Below are 23,888 nucleotides of genomic sequence, written 5' to 3' on the forward strand. Positions count from 1 at the left end.
CCTCTGGCCTATTCAGGCCTCTGCATGTTTTGACGCTCTTTTTAGCTTTTCTCTAGACTCTGACACAGCTTTCTCAATAGACAGGACCGTTACAGCTAGCTGAATGCCTAGCCCGCACAATGCACTGAATATTAATGGCTCTGGCAGCTCCGGAGTTTGCCAGCAGGAAAGTGACTGTGGCACCCAAGCATAGGTCCCAGCAGTTGCCTCTGACCCTGCAGGGGGCTCTGCCCAGATTCCTGAAGTTGCCTATGTGCTTTCTTTGTAGATCTACACGGATTGGGCCAATCATTACCTCGCTAAATCCGGCCACAAACGCCTCATCAAGGACCTCCAGCAAGATGTGACCGATGGAGTGCTCCTGGCCCAGATCATCCAGGTTGTAGGTAAGTTCACCTTTCCCTTTGAGGGATAATGGGTTACAGCAAAGGCAGCCCAGAAAGGTCCCGTGGGTTGAGGAAATTCGAACCCTGACGTCTCTGCCCAACACGTTGCCCATTTTCTTTTGATTCTGATTGTGTGGAGCCCAGCTTTAAAACTGTTTCTGTTAAAACTCAGCAGGGCTGTGAGTGTGTGTATCTCTGTTGGTAGAATGCTCAACTATAATGCAAGCCCCAGACTCCATCCCCATCACCATGTAAACCCAGTATGGTCATCCACAACACGGAAGCAGGATCAGATATCCAAGGCCATTCTTGTCTACATAGTAAGTTTAAGGCCAGCCTGTGCTCACAAAAGATGAAAAATCATGGCAGTGTTGCCTTGACCATTTCAGAGAAAAGAATACCCAGGGCCAGAGCGGGAAACTGGGGCTTTGAAAGGGACACTCTACCTGTGTCTTGCCTCTGTCTGACTCCCTTTCCTTAACTCAGATAGTTCTTTTTGGAAAACTTTGGGCATACTTCAAAGAGGAAAAGAAAACACAGGACTGTTTAATCCTGCCAACTCTAAGTGGGGTTGAGGAAATCAAAGGCTCTAGAGATGGTTGGTGGTCTCTGGTTTTAATACCAGGGTGAACGAGCTTGAGTCATTGGAATGTTTGTGCCTTAGACCTGAGCTGGAAGGGGCAGGCACATCAGAGGGTGGATGCCATGCTGGCCATGGCACTGTCTCTGGCCTGCAGCCCTGTCTGAGAGTCAGAGCTGTGGAGATTTGTTGGTGTACATTATCCAGTTGATGGTCGCCATTGTCAACTGCAGCAGCTCACTAGTGCCAGAGAAGAAGGAACAGGGAAAGGACAGGGCCCCAGATCCTCTGCTTGTTGTGCTAAAGCCACTTTTCTTTCAGCCGTGAGAAGTAAGTGGATTTCAGAGATTAAGTTGTGCTAGTTTTCTGCAGGGAGATCCATAGAGACACAAGCAGTGGGCCTGGGAGGAAAGTTGGGACTTTCCGCTGACAGAGGAAGAAGGTCCCCCTCTACCTCCACATTAATTTCTGAGATTGATTTCTTCTTTCCCCTTCCCTCCCTGGACTGCTTTGCTCTTGTCACAAAGGCAACCATTAAAAACATGGCCTTTTTTGTCTTGCACCTTCTATAGATCACCTAAGTCAGGCTGAGATCATGTTGGGAGCTGCGTCCTCATGCAGGGACTCACTGGAAAAGGGCTGGCTTTCATGCTTACTTGAATTACTGGTGGAAGTCATTTCCTCACCACCGGGGGACTCTGGGTGCTGAGTCTTGCCGGCTACCAGCTGGAGGTCACCTCACCTCCTGGCAGCTGCTCTTATAGCTTCTTGCCATATTGGAATCTTGATCCTTCAGTGCCAGCTCCAGAGCAATTGTCCCGGTGGGACGGACTCTCTTAAATAATATCAGAGTTACAGGTCCGGCCCACACACAGGGGGAGGATTATACTAGGTGTGAATAACACCATGTGCCTCGTGGGAGGACACCTAAACTATGTTGCATTACTTTTCTTTCAATCCCTCCTCTACCTTCTGCTCTCCGTCATTGCGCACACCACATTCTTTTAGAAGCTTTCCTCATTTAGATTCCTCTGCCTCTAGGAAGTGAGTAGTAGATTTCCAGTTGTGCCAACGGGGAAAGGGAGACTATGCAAGACTTCTTACCTGGTGCAGTCACCGCCTTCACTTTAGTTCCATGACCAGGTACTGAGCACCTTGGAGCATCTCAGTGCCTCGCTGGGGATGGAGAGAGGGCTGGCCTGGACTCACAGCCTTGGGGCCTGTGCTATCTACAACCCTACCTGCACCTTTGTTGGAGTTCTGACCTGTATCTGATCTGGGCTTTGAGGTCCTGTGATCAGGCTTGTAGCTGGCCCAGAGCCTCCTTTAATCAGATCTAGGGGTGGTGCTGTGTGGTTCTGCTGGGACCCTCCCCAGTTTCAGCTATCAGTGAGAGAAGAAACGGAGAAAGGATACCACTGAAGAGTCTTTCTCTGCCTTGTCCCATGTTTCATAGGCTAATATGTCACTCTGCTTCTGTTACCTCTGTTTCCCATTCCTCTCCCCCCCCTTGTGCATATATATACTTGTTACCACTGGGTGTGAGTGAGTGTGTGGGATGAGTGTACATGTGTGTGTACATATACATTTGTGGAGGCCAGAGGTTGATATAGGGTACTTTCTTTAATCACTCTCCAACTTTGTTTACTCAATTTGAAGATTTATTTTATTAGTTTTACTTGTGTGTGTGTCTGCATTTGCATATTTCCACATGTGAATGCAATGCTCACTGAGGCCAGAAGAGGGCGCTGGAGTTGTAAACAGTTGTAAGCTAGCTAAAAATGGGTGCTGGGAATCCAACTTGGGTGAGTCTTCTGCAACTATTCCTAATCACCGAACCATCTCTCCTGCCTCATCCATCTCTATTTTTCGAGACAGGGTCATCTCACTGATCCCTGGCCAATGAGCTTCAGGGATGATGCACCTGTCTCTGTTCTCCAGTGCTGGGGTCGTAAGCATGCACTGCTGTGCCTTGCCTTTTACACGGATTCTGAAGATCTGAGCTCAGGTTATGTCTGCATATCAAGTACTTTACTGACTGAGCCATCTCCCCAGTTGTTTTTCTGACTTGAAAGTGGGTCAGCTACCCTTGTTTTCTTCATGGGCGCTTCATGACAGGGAAGTTGGAGATCAAATAAGAAATAGGCGAGGTTGATGTGCTCCAGGATAGCGCTCAGTAGCAGCTGTCTAGAACAGTAGGCAAAGGAAGATGATGTCGAGTGTCAGAGCTGATTAATCATGCCTACCACAGACTCAGAAGTGGCTCGTGGTAGGATGTGTACTGTCAGTTTGCTGAGCACGGCTATGGGGGATCAGCTTTCTCATTGCTCGGGAGCATAGGATGCTTCCCTGAGTCAGTTCAGATGAATGGCTCGTTTGGAACTAATCTGCTGCTCTGTGTTTCTGGAGGCTCAGGTCAGTAACAGCAGAGTTTCTCAAATGCCGGGGTATGCATGTGTTTTGGATTTCAGATTTGGGGGCTTTGATATATTTCCATATGCATGTGATATGTTGGGAATGTTTTAAGTCTAAGCAAGCAATCTTAAGTTTCATGGGCACTTTGTATACATAGCTTGAAGATAGCTTTATTCAATGTTTTTAGATAATTTTGGATGTGAAACAGAAGGCTAATCGTGTGGAGCTTTCTACATGCCACATCAGGCTGATGCTCAGAAAGTTCCAGATTTTGGAGCAGTTTGGATTTCAGATTCTCAGATAAAGGATGGTCGTGATGTAACTTCAGACTTTGGGGCACCTCAGGCTCAGAAGAGGGTAGCTCTGGCTGGGGCTTCTCAGAGAAGGTCAGGTGCTAGCACACTGGTGTTTCCCTGACAGCTCCATGCCTGGGCACGCTTCTGAGCTCTGTGCATGCATAGAGATCCAGAAGATAGGAACTTGGAAGGAAGCACATTTTTCCCATTGTTGCTATGATAAAACACTTGACAGAGTCTGCTGAAAGGAGAAAGAGGTTATTTTGGCTTACAGTTGCAGAAGGACACAGTCCATCATGTTAGAAGGTGTGGCGGAAGGAGCAGGAGACTGTCTACTCACATTGTATCCATACCTGGAGAGTGAGGGAGAACATAAAGCCAAAAAGCAATCTTGTACTATAAAGCTCAAATCTCTCCCGGCTACCCATGTCCTCCAACAAGGCTCCTCCTCCTAAGGGTTCACCAACCTTGCCCTACAAATTACCAGCTGGCAACCAAAGGTTCAAACTCATGAGCCCGTGGGGGAACTTTCTTTGTTCCATTTTGTATGTTGAGACAGGGTCTTCCTATGTAGCACTAGCTGGTTTGGAACTCATTATGTAAACTAGGCTAGCATGAAACTCACAGAAATACCTCTGCCTCCATTAAAAGGGTGCCATCGTAGGCCAGCATTTCACATGTAAACTCTGCCACTATCCAGTGGTATTTCTCCTGATGGGAGAGGAGCAAGACTTTCTGATTTTGGTGTGGACTGTCTAGGATTCCTCCTCTTGAATTCTGAATTCGGTGTTCTCTTCTTTATGTGTTCACTTTGAGAAACTATAGAGTGTATTTGTGTGTGAACATCAGTATGCATATATGTATATCCACATGGGAGTCTTCTAGAATTAGAGTACTACTGGCCACACTTGTAATGTGCTGGACTCCGGTGGCTACCCTTGGGCTGGTGTGTTTCTATTCATGCTCTGGAGTCCAACTCTTTCTGATACGTCTCCTGGCTGCCCCGCCACAGCTAGAGGGACCTCCATCATTCTGCCTACCGTGGTCTTGGGCTTTGTCTTTTCTATATCTGAGTCTAAGTCTTTTTATGGCTAGGAACCCAGAATTTTGCCTGGGACCAGCACATAGTGAGGTTCAAGAAAAGCTGAGAGGACTAGGTGAGGAATCCCTGCAAGCGTGGTGTGGTAGAAGGGGCGACAACTGTAAGGGTCTCTCATCCCATTCATGAAGGCTTTGTCCTCGTGGCTAAGTCATCCCACATTGGCACTACTTCTATATACAGCCACACTGGGAACTAAGTTTCTGCCTGTGGATTCAGTGATCCTGGGAATACGTGATTCACACTCAGTCCTTCTTTCACTCAGCAGAATCTCTCCTTAGTGTTAAAGGACCAGTTCTTGCTGCCAGGGCTACAAAGAACAATGAAATCTGGTGGTGTTGGAACGAACTGATAGTACCAGCGGATTATAACAAGGGAATAAAATATGGACTATACTGGTAATAAGTAGAAATTTTACAAATAAACACGGTGGTGAAGAGGGAGCCTGGCTATACACGAGAAAGCTGCTGCTAAACACTGCTGCATCTTCCTGGTGAGGGTGCCATACTGAAGAGGGTATCTAGGGAAGGCTTGGGGAGGGCAGAGCTAGGATGTCTCTGGTCCACAGCACTAGGTTTTATCTTGTATGGAGCGTGCAAACAGGATGCATGCAAGATGGACCCTAGTGGCTATGGGGGTGGGGAGGTTATCAGCCCATATCATGGTCACATGATCCAAATCCCAATCCTGGTAAGGGGCAGATGGGAGCCCTGGCCCTCTAAGATGGCTCTCTGGGAAGAGGCTGACCTTCCTTCAGTTACGTTTCAGTTTGGGATAAAGTGCATGAGACTAATCACAAGAAATCACAGACAAACCCGAACTGTGGCGCATTCTGTTAAAAAAGAAATTAATTGAAACAAAACTGGCCTGTGTTTCCCAAAAGCATCAGTGCCTTGAAAGACAAAGCAAAAAACGATGCCAGGATGGAGGAGGCTGAGGAGGCATAAGAAATGGGCTGTGTGGTCTTTGCCTGCAGCCTCTGAGTGGGGATAAAATGCTCTCTCAGACATTCTTGAGTTAGCTGACAAAATTGGAGCACTGGCATTGTATCAACATTACATTTTCTGAGTTTTGTAATTATACCAGGGAAGATGATATCCGTGTCCTTTAGAAAATCCATACCGAAGTACGAGGGGCCGAGGATGTGATCTGCATTGCTTACTCTAACATGATTCAAGCCAGGTGTGTGAGGACTCTTACGGAGTTTTAGCTGCTTGGTAGGCTAGGGTATGGAAATTGACTGAGCCCAGAAGCTCAAGACCACCTAAGCAACGTAGCAAGACTGTCAAAAATAGTAACGTAAAGTAAGATTCATTACATTTGTGTGTGTGTGTGTGTGTGTGTGTGTGTGTGTGTGTTCTTGGTGTTCCTATGTAGAAACTATGAGGCCAGGAGGGAGAGAGAGAGAAAATGGACCTTAATTTAGATGGGGGGAGGGGGAAAGGTGGTAAGAAGCCGACAGGAGTGTCAGGTGGTGGTGGTACAGGCCTTTAATTCCAGCCTTCAGGAGGCAGAGGCAGGCAGAGCTCCGAGTTCCAGGCCAGCTTGGTCTACAGAGGAGTCCATGAGGAAAGGCTGACGGTGGATACACAGGGTCAGTAGGGCAGCACCAAGCAGGAACCCTGGGTACAGCATAGGGCATGTTGAGTGTCAGCCGAGGACCAGCTCACTTCCAGACTGGGAAGTGACTTTCTCCCCATGTTACTCAGTCTTCATCTGCCCTAGGTACCCCCTTCCAAACCCCACTCTGAACACTGGGCTGTTTAATACCCCTGCTTCCCCAGGTTGCCTTCTGTACAGTAGATAGAAAGAGCTACTGTTGATCTTCTGATGGCAAAGGGCTTGGTTTCTGGGTTTAGGCCCTTGCTGGTGTGAGCATCTGGAGTCCCATGCTGTCTCTTTTATCACATGCCCGAGCACTGGGAATGGCCAGGAGATCTGTGAGAGTCAAAGGAAAAAGATGTGTGGCCTCCATCTGTTTACTCTGAGGTGACACCAGAAAGAGCTGAGGTGAGAGAAGAAGAGGAGAGAAGACAGAAGAGTTGGGGAAACACAGGGATGAAGAATTAGAGCGAGAGTGAAGTGAGAACCTTCCCCTTAGAAACAGGAAGAGCTCAAAGGCTCCCATTTCTCACCCCTGTCTCGGATGCCCCATGTCCCAGTACCTTGTCCCAAGTGGCTTCAGTCCTAGAACCCTGACTAAGGGTATGAAGGGATGAAGAAAGGACAGACGTGCAGACGGAAGCAGCCTGGTTGGGGGTTTGTGCTCTGATGGAGGACACCTACTCCCGCTGCTAACCCCAAACCTCAGCCTGTTTACTGGGTATAGCACAGGAGGAGGAGTTAACCTGCTTGGATAGACAGTCTCTATATGTGAGCCATCTCAGGCTGTAAATATTCCAGAGAATCACACCGACCAATCATTCATAAACACTCATACTTGGATACACGAGGGCCCATGTATCCAAGGATACACTTGACCCTCACTTGGGTAAGGCTTTGCTACTCCTCCACAGGAGAAGCAACTTCCCTCCCTTCCCCTCCTGTCCCCTCCCCTCCCTTCTTCTCCTCTACCCTCCCCTCCCCTCAATTGGGGTCCTTGACATGGCTGTCTCCTCCAGACTGCTCACTCTGGGTTTCCTCTGCTCCGTCTATCCTAGAAGTTCAGGACAGTGTAAAGGACTATACCCCTTCTGTCAATGGCTTGCTACTTTGTGGCTCTGTGTGAGCCATGTGACTCCTCTCATATTGCCTGGACTGTCAGTAGCCAGGGATGTGTACTGTGTGCTTTGAAGGGGTACAGAAAGGCACAGAGTTTGATGCCACTGTCATTGCTAAAGGTACATGTTGACACTTTCCAATAAGTAACTTGTCACCTTGTGTGCAGATAAGTTACTGCATTAGTGGGGTTAAGTATGTCTTAAACACCCTAGAATAGATAATTTACCATAGGTTCTTAGAGGTGCTGGCTAGTCTAATCGTGGCTGAGCACTCAGCGGACAAATATACACTTTTTTGATTATCTGATTTGGGGTTCCAACCAGAGACCCACCCCCCATCCACTCTAAGTTAATGTGTTTGGCTCTAAAGGCCCATCAGAACCACTGCTAAGTATTTATGACAACCATAGAACGATTTGGGGACTTAAATAAAGAAGTACTTAAATTATATAAAAATAGAAACTAGATGGCCCAAGACTTAACCTTGCTCTTTTAAGAATTTGAGTTTGGTTTAGCCGTCTAACTTGCATCTTTGTGTGGACTCTCTTGAGTGCTACTAAGTAGGCTACACCCTGTGGGTTTATTTTTGCCACTCTGAGTGGCAGTATTAGGTCATAGGAGCTGTGATGTTTGAAATCACAGATGGCATGCGTGCATTTATGTGACAGACTGCCAGCGAGAATTAGAAGAGTCATTAGACCAAACTCTTTCATTTCCACCTAACAGGATCCTTCACACTCCCCCAAGTGACTCTTTAGCATCCCAGTTCCCTATCCTGTTCTGTGATGAGGAGCCAGCAACATGGGCCCTCATCAGCATCCAGTGATGCGAACACAGATTAGCTGCATCCATCCGGACGGTGATTCACAACTTGGGCTGCTGCAAACATACAGTGGAGATACCTTTGCTCCTGACTTGCCAGGACCACACACTAACTCTAATGTACGAGAGTTCATGGTAAGCCCCGAGCTTGCCATAACTTCTCATGTGTGAAGGACTGCCATCTGTTGAGGGTATTCGGTTATTTTCCTGTCTTCAGTGTGTCCATCTGTATGTACTAGCAAAAGGACAGCTGCTTCAAGATGGGCAGCAAAGCGTGATTTCCTTGAGATGTTCTGAATACTCATTTCTTCATTCCATTTGACAAATATTTATTGAATGACTACTATGACTTAGCTCTGGGGTCATGGTAGAAAACGAGACAGGTGGAAATCTCTGGTTTTATGGGCTTTATATGACAGCAGTCTGTTCTGGATACTTGTGAACTTTTCTTGTGAACTAGAGAACAAATGTCATTCCTGTTCATTGAGCTGTTCTTCCCTCTCTCCCTTCCCCCATTCATGATTGAACCCAGGACCTTGTACATGCTAGGCAAGTCCTCTACCATTAAGCTGCTTCCCCAGCCAACTGGGCATTGTTGATCTCCTATTCTTGGCATTCGTTTGGTCTTTAAGGCTTCCAAAAACTCCTTTCTCTGTGTCCTGATGTTAAGCAGGGTTGAAAATCCTCAACTTCATCTCTGAAGATTGAAGAGTCCCCTGGTGGGTCACCACCCTGCTTGTCTGATCATTTTGGCATGCATGATCAAGCAACTCTGTACTAACCAAGCTGGCTCGGGGTCCCTAGCTTGCTTTCCATTTTTGAGAGTCTCTCTTAAGATAGTCTCTCTTAAGATAGAGGAAATGTAAGTGTAATCTGAGCTGATGGAGGGCTAGCATTAGAAGTCCTACAAGGCCTGAGTACTCTGATGCTGTTATCTTTTTTAGATGGTTTTCAGTGTCCTTCATCTCTATGCAAGTTATAGCCGTTATAGTCATAATAGTCTGATGAGAAATTTGAGGGAGTAGGGGAGGAATTAGATTTTGCAGGCAGTCATGAGCTCTGGGACAATTTGAGATGCAACCTTGGCATGTCTGCCAGGCTCTCAAAGCCTGGGTTGGGAAGACGAGAACAGAGGATGCTCCATGTGAAGTCACTAGGATCAGGTCAGACCAGCACAAAGTGCTGGAGAGCAGAGACCCCAGTGCACAGTTCCCTCCAGTAGCATAGTGTTGCGGGAGATATTTAAAATGGCTGCATCCAATCTGGCTTTTCTTAATCAGCCACCATGTTCCCGACTAGCCTAGGCCTGAGGCCACGAGCGGCAGCTGCGTATTTTCGCTGTTGCTCAGCTCAGACCGATGGCTCAGGCTATCTTCCACACTGTCTCCACAAAGCTGGGCTGTGCCCAGACCATCCCGCCATCCACACGGGCCCGGTAGGAAATGAGACTCTAATGCTTAAATATTAATCAAAGGCTTTATATATTTGGTAATGCTAAATAACAACATGCCCATACAATTAGAGGTGTTTCCCAGTTAGCTAACCTAAATATAAGTTGTTACCCAGGACTACTCTCCATACCTGCATGGCTCTTCATCCTCCTTCATCTCTGTTCTCTCCCTCGCCTCCCTCTTCGTCTTCCTCTCTTTACTCCTCCTACCTTAGCTCCTCCTACAACATAGAGTGCTTAGGGAACGGGAATAGGGGCTTATTCCTTAATATGGAGCTTTAGCCGAGTTTTTGAGTCTACCCCACATGGACTCATCGAGATCACGACTATATCATCAAGACTATGTCGTAACTAATGATACACGAAGCATCTACTGTGTACCAGGCACTGTGACATTTTCCTTAGCATCATAGTTTCATTGCTCCTCTTGAAGGAGGCGACGTCAGCTTCCTTATAGAGAGGAGGGATCTATGGCCTAGAGAGGTTAAGTACCATAGCTGAGGAACTCTAGAGCTGATGCAAACAGGCAGCATTCGTGGCTTTCTCCTGCTGCTTCCACTGGTCCCCTCTCCACAGATACCCCGGGTTGTACTTTCCTAGGAATTCCCGCCTCTATATGGTAAATTGCATTCACCATAGGAAGTTGGGTCTTCCCTCCTTATCGGTGTTTGATTCTTGTTCATTCAGTGTACTTCCTTTCTTCTACTTTTCCCATAGCGAGGTGCCACTTCAAGCATGTGTGCAGCCTGATCTATTTGTATTTGCTATCTGGTTTTGATCAAAGTGTTTTGGGGTCTGACTCTCCATCTCCTTATTTGCCTCTACTGCATGAAGTCAGGTCTCCCAAGGGCAATACTAGTACTTCTGGTTATAGCTGCTTTGAGCACCTTTCATTGCCTCTGTCCCTACCTGCTGAGTCAGAAGTGGTCCAATCCTCTCAAAACCACCCCATCTTTGTGGAGGGGCTGCACTTAAATTTGTGTCTGTAGCCTGCCATGCAACCACAGCTCACTGTTCCCCAGGTCAGACATTGCCACTGTGTCCCGTCAAGGCAAGATGATTGTCAGTGCAGTTGTCTCTACTTGAAGTGATGATGACCTTGCCCCAGCTGTCCCTGGAGGATGGCAGCTCGATGAGTAAGTCCCGAAGCTTGCTAGATGCGGCTCAGCATTTCACACACAGCCTTGTTCGGACGGACCCCAGTGTGAGACTTAGGACTTGGCTGGACTCACGTGTCTGGCAATCAGTCCTGAAACTGTCTTTCTGCTATTTGTTTTGCTAACTTGTGTCTCCTTTTACAGCAAATGACAAGATTGAAGACATCAATGGCTGTCCAAAGAACAGATCGCAAATGGTAAGTGGGTCCTTGGGTAGTATTTGTGTAAGGTTAACAGGCTGTGGTCTCTGAAAGACCTGAGCAGCTTGAAAAACACTCATACCAGAAGCTACTCTGTGGGGTTAGTTCTCAACAGCCGTCCCCAAGTAGCTGTGCTTTCTGCTTCTGACACATTTGTTGACATTCATTAAGAAATGGTTGCGATGTCTGTATAGTCAGGATGCAAAAATGAAACATCTTTTATGTTAAAAGAAGTCATACAGAATAGGTATGCACACATGCACCCTTAGAACATGGACTCTTTATGGCTCAAAGATCTGTTATTATTTCCGCCTGTGTGGGCTGCAGAGGCTCCGGTAGGGATGATGGGATCTGACTGACCAGGGTGGGACATTCGATCTGGACTGTAAAGGGGAGAGGGACACGAAGTTGGCACTGTGGTGGTAACTGGAAAATGGACAGTGACTACTTCTGAACTCTGCTCAGCAACCATGACGAGTGATATCCTGGCAAGTGTGATGTATGTAAGCTTTAAAAATACAAAAGTTAATCTTTAAGTCTGTTCTTTCCTTCTGTTGCCAAGTACTTGAGTTCATATCCATCACTGTGTGGGGAGAATGGGGGCCTTGTTGCGGGGGCTCTTAGTGCTTCTCTCAGAGAGCACTTGTTGTCAGAGTCGGGTAGGATGTCCAAATACCTGGACATGGATTTGCTTCAGAAATCTAAAGAAGGGCACAAAATATTTTTCCGTCCCCACCCAACTCCTCACCATTTGACAGATGCCACAGATTCCAGAGTGCCTGGCATTTCTTGAACTCTCTTTAGTGTTCTGACTTGTTTGCAACCTGAAGAGTTGGACAGAGGTAGCCTTTTAAGACAACTTTTTAAAGTGCACAAAACCTAATTTTATTATAAAGAGGTGTGTGTGTGCATGTGTGTGTGGGTGTGTACATCTGTGTGTGTGTGTGTGTGTGTGTGTGTGTGTGTGAAATTCTCATTTTCTGCTTTACATTCTGAAGGAAGTTCCTTGTCTTTGGTGAGGCCCCTGGAGGCTTTGCTCTTTTGTTTGCTCCATGGACCAACCATTCCTTCTGTAGGAAAATCCCCAGCCGGGACTCTGAGAACGGCTCTGACTCTTGGGAAGGGTTGGCTGCTATTTTTACTAGTGCTACTGCAGCTGTCTAGTGTATTAATAATTGAAAAATTTTGGACAGTAGGAGACTTAATTTCAATGCAAGCACGTTACATACACGAGGCAGTCTTCATGTGAAAGAGAGGCATTCCTCCCTTCTCTCTAGGACAGCTAGCAATTCATTTGTCCTAGCCTGGTGTCATGCGTGTAGAGCTGACATTTGAAGGTAGGCAGCCTTTTATTTAATTTGGTCCAAATGTATGTCCTGTACTATTTGTTAAAGATGCTATTTGTGGTCTTTAAAGTCCACTCTCTAGCTTATGAAATGTTACCATCTCAGACTCTTCTGGGCAACTTTATTTTTATCTGCAAATGTGTTTGTTATAAATACTATCACAACAAGAGCCAAGCAATCCTGTGGCTTCCCCGCAGCTCAGCTATGTTAGTACTCAGGACGAGGGCAGTGTGGGTTTTTTTTTCTGTTTTTCTTTTTTAGAACAGCAGTATAAAATCCTATAATTGCCTGTGATAATTGGTTCCAGTCTGGGGTGGGGAAGCAGACAGTTTTATGGCAAACCTAGCAGAGACGGGTTCGGCAAAGATGATGTGAGTCTAGGGAGATAAAGAATGTCTACAATGTCCATTCTATTCTGTTGGAGATGAGGAGAGGTTGGGGACGTGTACACCAGGGATATTGTCCTTCACAGTACCATAAGATAGTGACACGTGCCCTCTGCAGTTCTACCAGCTCATATAGAGAGTGAGGTGTTGCTTTGACTGACTGAGTATGTGTGCATAGACACATGTGCATGCATGTCCGTGCATGTAAACATTCAGAGTAAAAGTGTCTGTCTCCTGTCAGAGTAGTATTTGAGAGTATGCCATCCAGCATTTCTAGTTTTCTGATAAGTTAATCTCCCCGTTGAGCTCTATTTAGGGTGATCACTGATGACCCTTTGCTGTTGTGTGAAGGAGAGCATCGTTTGTGGTAAAGGGAAGATGACACACAGTGAGATGAGACCTTGTAAAAGATATTCTACAGGGAGGGTGAGTGATTCTCCCAAAATATGGCATAGAAATATCTACCAGGAGCCTTTAGTAATGCAACTGAAGAAAAGCAACTCTGGCAAGGCCAGTTCATCAGCTGGTCAGTGAGCTTCACAGGAGGAACAAGACTGGAAAGCAAGAAGGCACCTTTTCCTCCACTTCCAATGCCCTGCCCACAAGCTGGCCAGGAGTTCTAGCTTCCTCTCTAACCTCACCACACCCCACTTTCAGTTCCACTTTCTTTTCTAAGCATGGGGATATAAGAACAGACACTGGAAATAGGCTGAAATTCCAGGAATAGTGCCATGGGTCACAAGAGACATGACATTGTATCCTAATGGCCTGTTGGCAAACAGTCACAGAATGTTGCCCTGGTGCCAATCTCTAAGCTAGGCCAGGTAAATGGCAGGCAGAAAGAAGTGGTCTCTCCACAGGACAATCAGGTGCGTGGACAAGAAATCAGAGAACAGTTAGAACACTAGGATTCTTGCGCCCGTCCTTCCCCAGGAAGGTCATTTCTGAGGCATGAATCCTGTAAGGCTACAGCTGAGGCCTCTTCTGGCTGCCCTGCAGTGTCTGCCTTCGCCCTTTTGTTCCCATGATGAAAGGCAGAGAGCTTGAAGGAGCCCAAGGTATGGCAGAACTCATAGACATGGAGGACCATTTAGACCCGGGATAAGCCTGCTTCTTTTTTTACCCCCTAGATTGCTGCTTCTGGGGTCAGTCCCAGAGTAAAGCTTTCTGGAAGAAAAGATCCAAGGTTATTTGTTCATCTTTGATGGCAGGCAGTTCAGTCATGGGATCTAGGAACAGCAAACCCTACCCAGCTAGAAGGAATTGTTGATTTCTCATGTCAGCATTCACACATACCTAGAAGGCATTTGGTTTTAAGCCCTTCTGTGCTAGGACATTCAGCCTTCTGATTGGCTGTGGCACTGCCCTTTGCAGGTAGAAACCTAAGTGGCAGGTTGTTCAGTACTATCCGCAAGACTTCATGCTCATTTCCCAGCATCCATGACCCTTGGTGTCCAGCTCTTCAGAAAACAAACTTGAAAGTGTTGATAAAAGTGAGGGCTCTTTACGTATCCAGAGCAAGCCTGACTTCAGCTTGTTCTTATGAAGTCTGTTAGCCTATTTCAGTCTGACTTTGAATCTTTTAGAGCCAAGTCCTTGGACATTAGAGCTCTAGAAATATCATTCCCTGCCCCACCCGCATCCCCTACCCTCTCACCAAACATATCCCATTGACCCTTTAGTAAGTTTGTGTGTTCGTCAAAGCTGGTATAAATGTTTTGTCTGTGTGATGTTGCCATGGCAACCAAGGGGGCATCTCTTTGTTTTTCAAATGATTTGTTCAGCAGAATTAAGTGTTAGTTTGGAAGGGAAAACATTGCTTGGAGCTCAGCCAGAGGGTGCTGAGCGGCTGCTGGGTCGCTCCTTCTCGCCTAGAACTCAATGCCCCATGAGACCTCATGGTATTTGCTCCCTGAGAGCCTTGGACTAGCTGGTGGCAGGCAGTGGTTTTCTCTTTTAATCATTATTTTAAGCAACTTGACTTTCTGTAGTCCTTTAAGGGACACTCAGAGCTGAGCCTTTTTAGAGAGGGGACTTACACCTGCTATTCCCTTCAGCCTGGCCTCCATTCCAGCAGCCTACTGGCCTCTCAGTGGGTCTCTGGGAATCTTCTTTTCTTTTCCCCTGGAGTATCTAGACTGAAGACTGCGTGAGTTGCAAGCCAGGGGGATGTTCAACGCCTTGCATCAGTTCAGAGGCCTGGAACTAATTGTTTAATCTTTGAAACCTTGAGTTTCCTGTCCTATGAAGTGGAATGATAATAACTCACATGTAGCGTGTGTGTGTGTGTGTGTGTGTGTGTGTGTGTGTGTGTGTGAACTAATGAGGCAATGAAAATAGTGATAGTTTGTAGTTTGATTTTTGGCTACTTTGAAGGACCAATGATATCATTAGACTACTTCCTGCTGATTAGGGGGTGTCAAATTCCGTGGAGCAAGTTTCATCGTTGCCATCAGGATATCTAGTTTCCTCTTTTCATCTCTTCGCGCACAACAACTACTTGACAACCAACATCATCCAACCACCAACTGACCGCCAACCAGCCCCTTCTACTGGGGCCCTAGCATTTACATAGCCTCTGAAAATTTCCCAGAATTCCAACCATCATACACACTCACAGAAGCTATCTGCAGCTTGCAAACCCACTTCCCTGCTACAGCACTAGGCAAATCGTAGCCTCCTGCTGTGGACAATCTGAAGCAGCTCCATATCCCACACCTGGGATTAAAACAAAGACATATTCCCACAATATTTCTGTGTGTGTGTGTGTGTTTTTTTAAAGAAACCAGAATTCTCACTACAATAGTTGATAATAATTAAGATAGCAAATACACTAAGGCAGACAGTGTTTGCTGCAGGTGCTGTTAGAGTTCTGGGTAAACACCCTTAGTTCACTCTTTGTAGCCTACAGGGAAGCTTGTTCCCTCCTTCCCTTTGCCTCCTTGGTGGTTTCCATGGTGATGACACTGATGCTGATGTCATCATTTAGTGGTTCATGTCTTTAAGGATGTAGAACACTTGAGAAATTGGAGGAAACTGCCAGTTCTCTCCTCAAGTTGTAACGACCCAGAATTTGGCATGCAGGTTAGCAGATTGTTGCTCCCAGTGCTTGGCCCAGTGTCCCTTAGAGCTCCAGAAACCTCAGACTACCCCTAACAATCCTTCTTATCCAAGCATGCCCCTGCTCCAGCCCCTGCCCTGTACAAAATGCTAATACCCAGGTTCCCAAGTCTTAGTCTGCAGGTAAGTAAAGACACGGGGATGGCAGAACTTTGCAAATTTCCAAGGGAAGAACCCCTCACTATGGTGTTATGTGTAGAACCCCCATTCACAAGTGGTAAGAGCTGGGTTACTACTACAAGAGGAGTAGACAGTGTAGGGCAGGCTTTCCCTGGCCAACCTTTGCCAGGGTCAGCACCTGGGGAGACACAGTGACTGAAGGAGGAAAAAGATAGCACTAGGCTGAGGCAACAGGTGCCAGCTCCGGCTTCCCTCCTTCACTCTGTGACTGGATTAGGGCTTTGTTTTCCTTCTGACCCCTGAGGCTGCAAAGCATATGCATCTTGAGGTCACCAGCCGTGTCCAGGGTATGTTACTGAAGTTCTGAGGACCATACCTGCTTCAAAGCATTGCTTTGTAACTCCCACAGGATCATCTGTGTGCTGGACGTGGTTACCACTCAGTATGGTTAGATCTGCACATGAGAGTCCAAGTAGACAAGTTGTCACAGAAGCACATCCAGCAGTGTCCAGCCTCGTCATCGTCAGTCACTCCTGGACCAGTCCCTTCTTAACAGGGTGGCCCTTAGTTTCAGCTTTTTGCTTCCTTCTCTGAAAATGTGAGAGAGAAAGACCTCACAGATCAACTGTCAGATTTCCCTTCCTGGAACCATGTGCCAGGAGCCCACTTAGTTGTATGCAGTTCTCAATACTGTTGTGTTAGTCGCTTTTCTCATTTCAATGACAAATACCTGAGAAAAGCAACTAGGAAAGGGGCTTATCTGACTCACAAAATGAAGGTCCAGGCCATCATGGTGGGGAAGGTATAGAGGCAGGAGCTCAAGGTCATGCTTCTGAATTCAGGAAGCAGAGAGATGAATGCTAGTGCTCAACTCACTACCTCCTTTTTATTCAGTCTGGGATCCCAGCTCATGTCATGGTACCACCCATATCAGGATGAGTCGTCCATCATTTAAACCAATGTAGAAGCTCCCACACAGAGATGCCCTTGTTTCCTTGGTGATGCTAAATCCCATTAAGCTGACAATATTAGGGACTGCCACTGATTTAAGACAGAGGAATGATTTTTCAAAATCTACATTTGCGTATGAAAACTGAGGATTTGGGAACAGGTTAATCACCTAGGAGGAGGAAGAGTTGGGGTCTTCACTGATACAATGGAGAAGAAATTCAATTTAAAAAAAAAATAGTGCCTTCCTCCTCTCCAGTTTTTGTTCTCCAAGTTTATTGACCTTGGAGACAGGAGTTAACAGGAAGGGAGGGGTCTGAATGCTTCTGGGAAAGGCCTGAGGTAAGCTATCACTAAGAACTCACATGCTGCCATGAGCAGGTGACCCTTAGTTGAGATGCCTCTGGGCGCCAGGTCTCTTGGCCTCATTCTCTACAGAGCCTCCTGGGCCAGGAGAGAGACTTCTGCAACCAGATCAAATTTCTAGGCACAGTGACTGGGAACCCTAACAGCAGCTGCCAGCAAGTCAGCCGCATGCCTTGGGAGTGTCTGAGATCCTTGGGCAGCTGAGTTGCCTCCACACAAGGCTTCTGGGTCTATTTTTACATGGCCCTAAGGGCACACAAATGTTACAGAATCAAGAAGGAATGAGGGAAAGCTCAGAGGCCACTTGGAGTTTATAGCAAAATAGGAAGCCAGAACCAAGAGCAGCAGGAAGCACCCATGGCTTCCTACCCAGTGGCCACTCCACCATCCTGGTTGGGTTTGACTGTTACATTTAAAGGTGATAGTGGTCTTCATTTCTGCCTCTCTTCCTTAGGCCTTTGGTTTATTTTATTATGTTCTTTTTTATTTATGTGTGTATGTGTCTGTGTGTGGGTTTGTGGATGAGTGACTGCAGGTGCTCAAGGAGTCCAGAAGTGTCTCAAATTCCCTAGAGCTGGAGTTACAGGTAGCTATGAGCTACCTGACTTAGGTGCTGGGAACTGAACTCAGGTCTGTTGAAAGCTACTAGTAACTCTCCATTCCTAGAAGGTCCTTCAGGATCTGTTTACTGTCCCCATTAGCTCCACTACTGGACATCTCGGATGTATGAGGAAGGATGGGTGAGTGGAGGTCTTATTCCTTGATAGATATTGTTGCTGTTTGTTTAAGTTCAGGGACATGTAGCAATGTTAAGACACTTCTTTCCTTGCCTTACTTCGTCCTGGATCGACCTAGAAGGTCTAAGTAGGAAATGACACTTCTCAGGACTCATGTCTCATTTTCAGTTTGCTCTTTTGCTTTAAGTAAGCATTCTGAGGCAGCCCCATTGGTTGCTACCAGACAGTAATACTGAGATGACAAGAATGACAAGCTACTGTTCTGAGACCAGCCACCTTCTGAGTGTTTCAGATGCTGCAGCTCATTTTACTCTCCTGATTCCTCTCAGGATAAGGATGCGTATTTTGTTCATTCCATTAAGATTAAGGAAGAATCTGGACGCCAGGCTCTGAAGGGCTGAGGGTCACGATAGAGCATTACCTTCCCTCCCTCCCTCCCTCCCTCCCTCCGAGCTGTTGTTCTTAGTATTCTTCAACTGGTCTCATACAGTATTGTACAGGAAACCCAACGTGTACACACTGTGTGCTGAAGACTATTGTAGACACTTTGTATTAACTGACTTGGTCTTTGTATATCCTATGGAGGAAGACATGATTAGTTCCATTTTATAACAAAGGAAACTGAGGCAGACAGCAGTTAAGTAACTTGTCTGAGGTCACCCAGCTCTGATGAGTGTCACCCTGAGGCTCTTACGCTGGAAACCTGGCTCTAGCAGGTCCCTTTCTTATTATCAGTTACTGTACAGGGACAGCGCTCTAAGGAGAAGAACTGACTGTGACACTGAAGGGTGGGACTCACAGTGTCCTGCCATCCCTTACAGAGAGGGATAAGCAGCGGCTCAGGGTGAGAAAGAGTCGGGGCAAAGAAAGACGAGCATGGGCTGGAATGGGAAGTGTGGTCTGGGCAGAGCCCAGTTCTCTCTGGGACAGCTTCTTTCTTATAAAAGCGGGATAATGGAAGCTGTCTCTAGGCAGGCAATGAGGGGAGAGAGGAGGCAGTGGAAGGGGTTCAACTCAAGAGTACATCTGGTGGACGTTCTCACTGCATGCCACCCATGACTGTTGATCTGTGCAGCAAGGAGTTTCCTCATGGTCAGAAAGTAGGTGCCCAGTGAAGTGAGGTTGAGTGAGGAACCCACATCTCTGTGGCATCCTGATCTCCATGGCTGGTGGCACATGTTGTCTTGCAAGCTAAGGATTGTAACCTGGGATGGTTATCTGGGCAGGCCTGGGGTGGGCACAAGAATCCTTTTAGGGACAGGAAATAATGGAGCCTGACGGGTTCTATCCTGCCAGCTTTGGAGTCAGAGGAAGGAGCCAGGACCCATGAAATACATGGGTGCTAGGAAACAGGTCCTGCTGCTGTAGTTGCTGCTCAAATGAACACAGCTCCAAAGCCGCATGAATTTAGCTCTCAGGCCAACATAGGACTTCTGGGCCGTGTACGTTCATGGCTGTTCAGAGCTGTTAAGCTTGTGGCGATTGCTCATAGGAGCATCAGGAAGCTAACACACTCTAGGATTCAAGCACAGTGGCTTACCAGATCAGAAGGGAAATTCTTCCCAGGTCTTCGGCATTAGTTAATAACACTGGCCACAGCCAGTCTCTTTCCTGCAGGGCTGACTTTCCTGGGAGTTGCCTCCACTGTTTGCGTATGAGGAAGGAGGTCTCCATGCCTGCACATTCTAAGAAGCTGCAGGTAGGCGGTCTACAGAGCAGCCATAGTCCATTTCTAGTACGTTATCATCCTCCCAACTCCTGCATCACAGGCACCCCAGACACTTGAGCAGCCATGAAAGGCTGTGCCTATTCCTACTGAGTCCCCAGAGTTGATGCTGACAGATACCGTTCTTCTGCAAATGTAAACCCAGGCGTGGGTCCTGCTCCCCGACTTATGTATGTTTGTCTTGTAATTGACATGCTGTATAAGCCATTTTTATGAGAGACTGATCATATTTTATGTGTTATTAAATAGCACAAAAGCTTTGTTGTAGAAGTAGCCTGTTTTCCATCTCTTCGCCTAGGTCCTGACATTGTGTTAGCCAGGTTAACCATGTTTAGCTCATGTTTCTCAGAGGGTGGAGTTAAACTGTTCAGAGTTATCTGATCATTGGGGGCTCCTCAGACGGGGCTGTGTGTCAGAGTTTAATAACTGTAATATTTTCAAGTACTTGAAGATTTCTCTAGTTGTTCTAGGCCAAGAATTCTCCCATTCTGTCTTCTCTTAGAGTTTTATAGTTTCATTTAGTGTCTTGTTGTTGTTTATTTGTTTTGTGTGTTTTTGCTATTTGTTTGTTTGTTTATTTGTTTTAGACAAGTTCTCATATTGCAGCCAGGCTGGTCTGGAATGCACAAATCATGGTGTACCACCACTCCTGGCTCACATCACAGTTATGAAGGTATATGAAAAAACATCAACGTTGCAAGCTATTTGGGTTTGGCAAAGCCTCTTAAGCAAGGTTTCTCAAACTTCAGTGAATGCTAAATGGAATATTCTAGGCCTGACCCTGCAGCTTTTAGTCCCAGGGGTCTAGGAGGGGTGGGAGAGTTGACCTCCTTTACAAACTCCCATGAGATACTCAAGCTGCCAGTCTCACAGCCCACTTGCTCAATGTTGTCGTAGAGCCAAGAGAAAAGCCTGAGCTGGGCATGGCGGCATATACGTGTAATCCCAGGACCTCAGGAGGTTGAGGGAGGAGGATTGCCATGAGTCCAAGGTCAGACTGAATAGCAAGACTGTCTGAAAAAATATTTTAAGAAAAAGAAAATTCTTTGGGGTGTACCTGCTCAAATATGCTTTTAAGTACAGTATCTATTCACTGGGGAGTTCGAAATGTTTTAGATTGAGAGTATTTCCAAAAAGTCTGCTGAAGTTTAGCATAGCACCCACTCTTGTGCTCTTTTAGGACACATTTGAACAGTCTTTAAGAACATTGTATATTCTAAGCTGATGGAGTCTGAATTGTACTGTCCGTGCTGTGTTCTCACGGAAGTGAATTCCCTACCAGTTCTAGTCCCTTAGTCCCTGGGACCCTTCATTTGCTCTGTGGATATAGTCTAGGGTCCTAATGTGTGTTTGTCTTGTAATTCACATGACATTTAAGCAAATTTTACAAGAGGCTCACCACATATTACATGCTATTTGGGTTTTTTTCTTCATACTTATTTATATCTTTTTGTGGTGTGTGTGTGTGTGTATGTGCCATGATGCATATATGGACATGCTTTCAGAAAGTAGTTCTTTCCTTTGACTGTGTAGATTCCAGGGATCAAACTCAGGTGAGGGTTCAAGGGTTGGCAATAGTCAACTTTACCTGCTGATCCATACAGCTGGCCCCTGTGCCGTATGATAGTAACAAGGCTTTGTAATATAAGCAGAATGTTTTCATCTTTTTCAGCTCACTGTATTTCCGTTAGGCATGAGTGGCTTTGCAGACAGAAGTCTTATCCCTGGTACTTGGTAAATGTTCTGTGGAAATCTAAAGGGGATATTTCTCACACCTGTGCCAGGCATGAGGCGTTGGGGGCAGTAACTGGTATCTTAGTGCTCAGTGAGGCTGAGACGCTTGGTGTATGCCAGGATGATGGTGTGGGAGTGGGGTGGGTGTGCAGCATGCCTCAGACCTTCCTGAGCAGAATGAGAAATCCGATGATGATTTATAGCCATTCGGATTATGGTTTGTATAAAAGCCATCTGGGCCTCATGGGGTTCTTATGTTTGCCGAGCATCAAAGGACAGCTTTTTGTATGTGTGGTTTTAAAGTTTCTTTTATTTTCTTTTTATATCTCCATGGAGCAGAACTTAGTGAGGGATGCCCGTTTGCACTGGAAGGTACGCAGCCTGTGTGTGTGCATGAGGACTGTGAACCCCTGTGCTCACTTACGCAGAGATGGAGGATGGTGGCCTGCAAGTCCCAAGGGCAGCGTCAGAAGAACTTTAAATAACACAACAACAAAACCCTCCTGATGGTCTCCATTAAGTGAGAATGATAAAAGTTGATTTTCTGCTTTGGCAGAAGATAATCAATCTGGTAACCATGAGTTAGTTCTTTATGGCAAAAACTGGGCAGCAGCTACTCCCTCTGGACAGGCGTGGCCTGAACATGTGACTATCACCGACTCTACCTACCTTTATTGTTTTCTAGCACCACGCTAGGCCAGTGTTCTGCTGCTGAGTGACAACGCTGGCTCTCCAAGTCCTCTTGTACCCAGCCTCTTCTATTTCTTTGTTATCTGTTTTACCCCAGCACATGTTTTGACTCTCTCAAAGTATTACATCCTAGCGAGTATTTTGAACGCCTTGAGAAGTCCTGTGCCTGGCCCTGTGGTGGTTTCAAAGATTCTTGTTTGGGAAGTATTTTGATTTGGGAATTTTGATTTGTATGAGTTTATTTTCTCTTGCTGTGATAAGATGCCTGACCTAGAGCAGCCATGGGAAGCGAGGGTTTGTTTCACCTTGTAGTTCCCAAGAGATAAGAGTTCCTCTTGGTGGGGAAGCCATGGCAACAGGGCATGAGGCTTTCCTGGCAGAGAGATCACATTTCTTCCTCACACAGAAAGCAGAGAGAACAGGAAATGGGCTAAGCTATAAAGCCCCAAAGTCTACCCCAGTGAAATACTTGCTACAGTAAGGCTCCCTCTCCTAAAGGTTCCATAACCTCCCCAAACAGCACCACTAACTAGATGCCAAGTGTTCAAATGCATGAGCCTGTACGGGGCATTTCTCATTAAAACACCACAAAGGCTTATAAATGTGGGGTTTTTTTCATGGATTTAAGATGTTTCTGCTTTGGAAGGGTTAAAATATTGTGAATGTACTTGAGAACTTTCAAGAAGGAAGCTACATTCCCCTTGAAGTATCCTTTCAGGGTTCAGGTTGGAGCCCTCCTGGTTGCCTTGTCACATTGCTAAAGACACAGACTGAGAAAATGATTCAGTGGCGTGCTCAGTGCTCAGCTTGGAGAAGCAAAGCACTTGCTGTTTGATTGTTAGTGCCCTGTGTTTGTACAGGGAAGTGCGGTTTACAGGAGACACACACTCAGGGTCTGTCTCCCCACCTGGGAGGCAATAGTAGGACTGTCCAAAGATTGACAAGAGACAGGAAACAGCCCCAATTATGATTACTAGATGCTAACTATGATGAGAGAACATGGAGGAAAGCCTTCTCTGAGAAAGTGATTGTATAAGGAAAGCAAAAGGCCCTTCAGTAAGTGTGTGTGTGTGTGTACATACATGTATGCAGGTGTCTATATGCATGTGGGCATGTGCAGGTGTGTGTGTGTCTCTGTGTGCCAGAACCATCTTGGGTGTTGTTCCTCTGGTGTTTTCATGGGTGAGGACATGTTCAAGTGTGTGTATGTGTCTGTGTGTCTGTGCGTGTGTGTGCTTGTGTATGTTGTGTGTGTGTCTCCGTGAGGGGGCATGTGTAGGTGTGTGTGTGTGTGTGTGTTTGTATCTCTGTCTGTGTATGTATGTGTCTCTGTATGTGTGTGTATATGTGTATGTGAGTGTATATGTGTGTGTGTGTATATGTGTGTGTGTGTGTATATGTGTGTGTGTATGTATGTGTCTGTGTATATATGTGTCTCTGCATGTGTGTATGTGATGTGCGTGTATGTGTGTGTATGTGTGTGTGTATGTGAGTGTGCATGTATGCATGTATATGTGTGTATGTATGTGTATGTGTGTGTATGTGTGTGTATATGTGTGTATGTGTGTGTATGTGTGTGTATGTGTGTGT

General features: G+C 46.3%; 1 protein-coding gene across 3 annotated transcripts in view; it reads left to right on the forward strand.

Annotated features, from left to right (window-relative positions):
* The first annotated feature begins 340 nt into the window (after positions 1-340).
* The window catches only part of Nav2 (neuron navigator 2), a 245,947-nt gene continuing 222,399 nt past the window's right edge, over positions 341-23,888 (forward strand). For all 3 annotated transcript variants that reach the window (XM_028787457.1, XM_028787459.1, XM_028787456.1), the window contains exons 1-2: positions 341-386; positions 11,070-11,122. In XM_028787457.1, the coding sequence (XP_028643290.1) occupies positions 11,120-11,122 (3 nt within the window). In that variant the 5' untranslated portion in view covers positions 341-386; positions 11,070-11,119. The remainder of the gene's footprint in view (positions 387-11,069; positions 11,123-23,888) is intronic.

Source organism: Grammomys surdaster, unplaced genomic scaffold, assembly GCF_004785775.1.
Source record: "Grammomys surdaster isolate TR1022 unplaced genomic scaffold, NIH_TR_1.0 125635, whole genome shotgun sequence".
NCBI lineage: Eukaryota > Metazoa > Chordata > Mammalia > Rodentia > Muridae > Grammomys > Grammomys surdaster.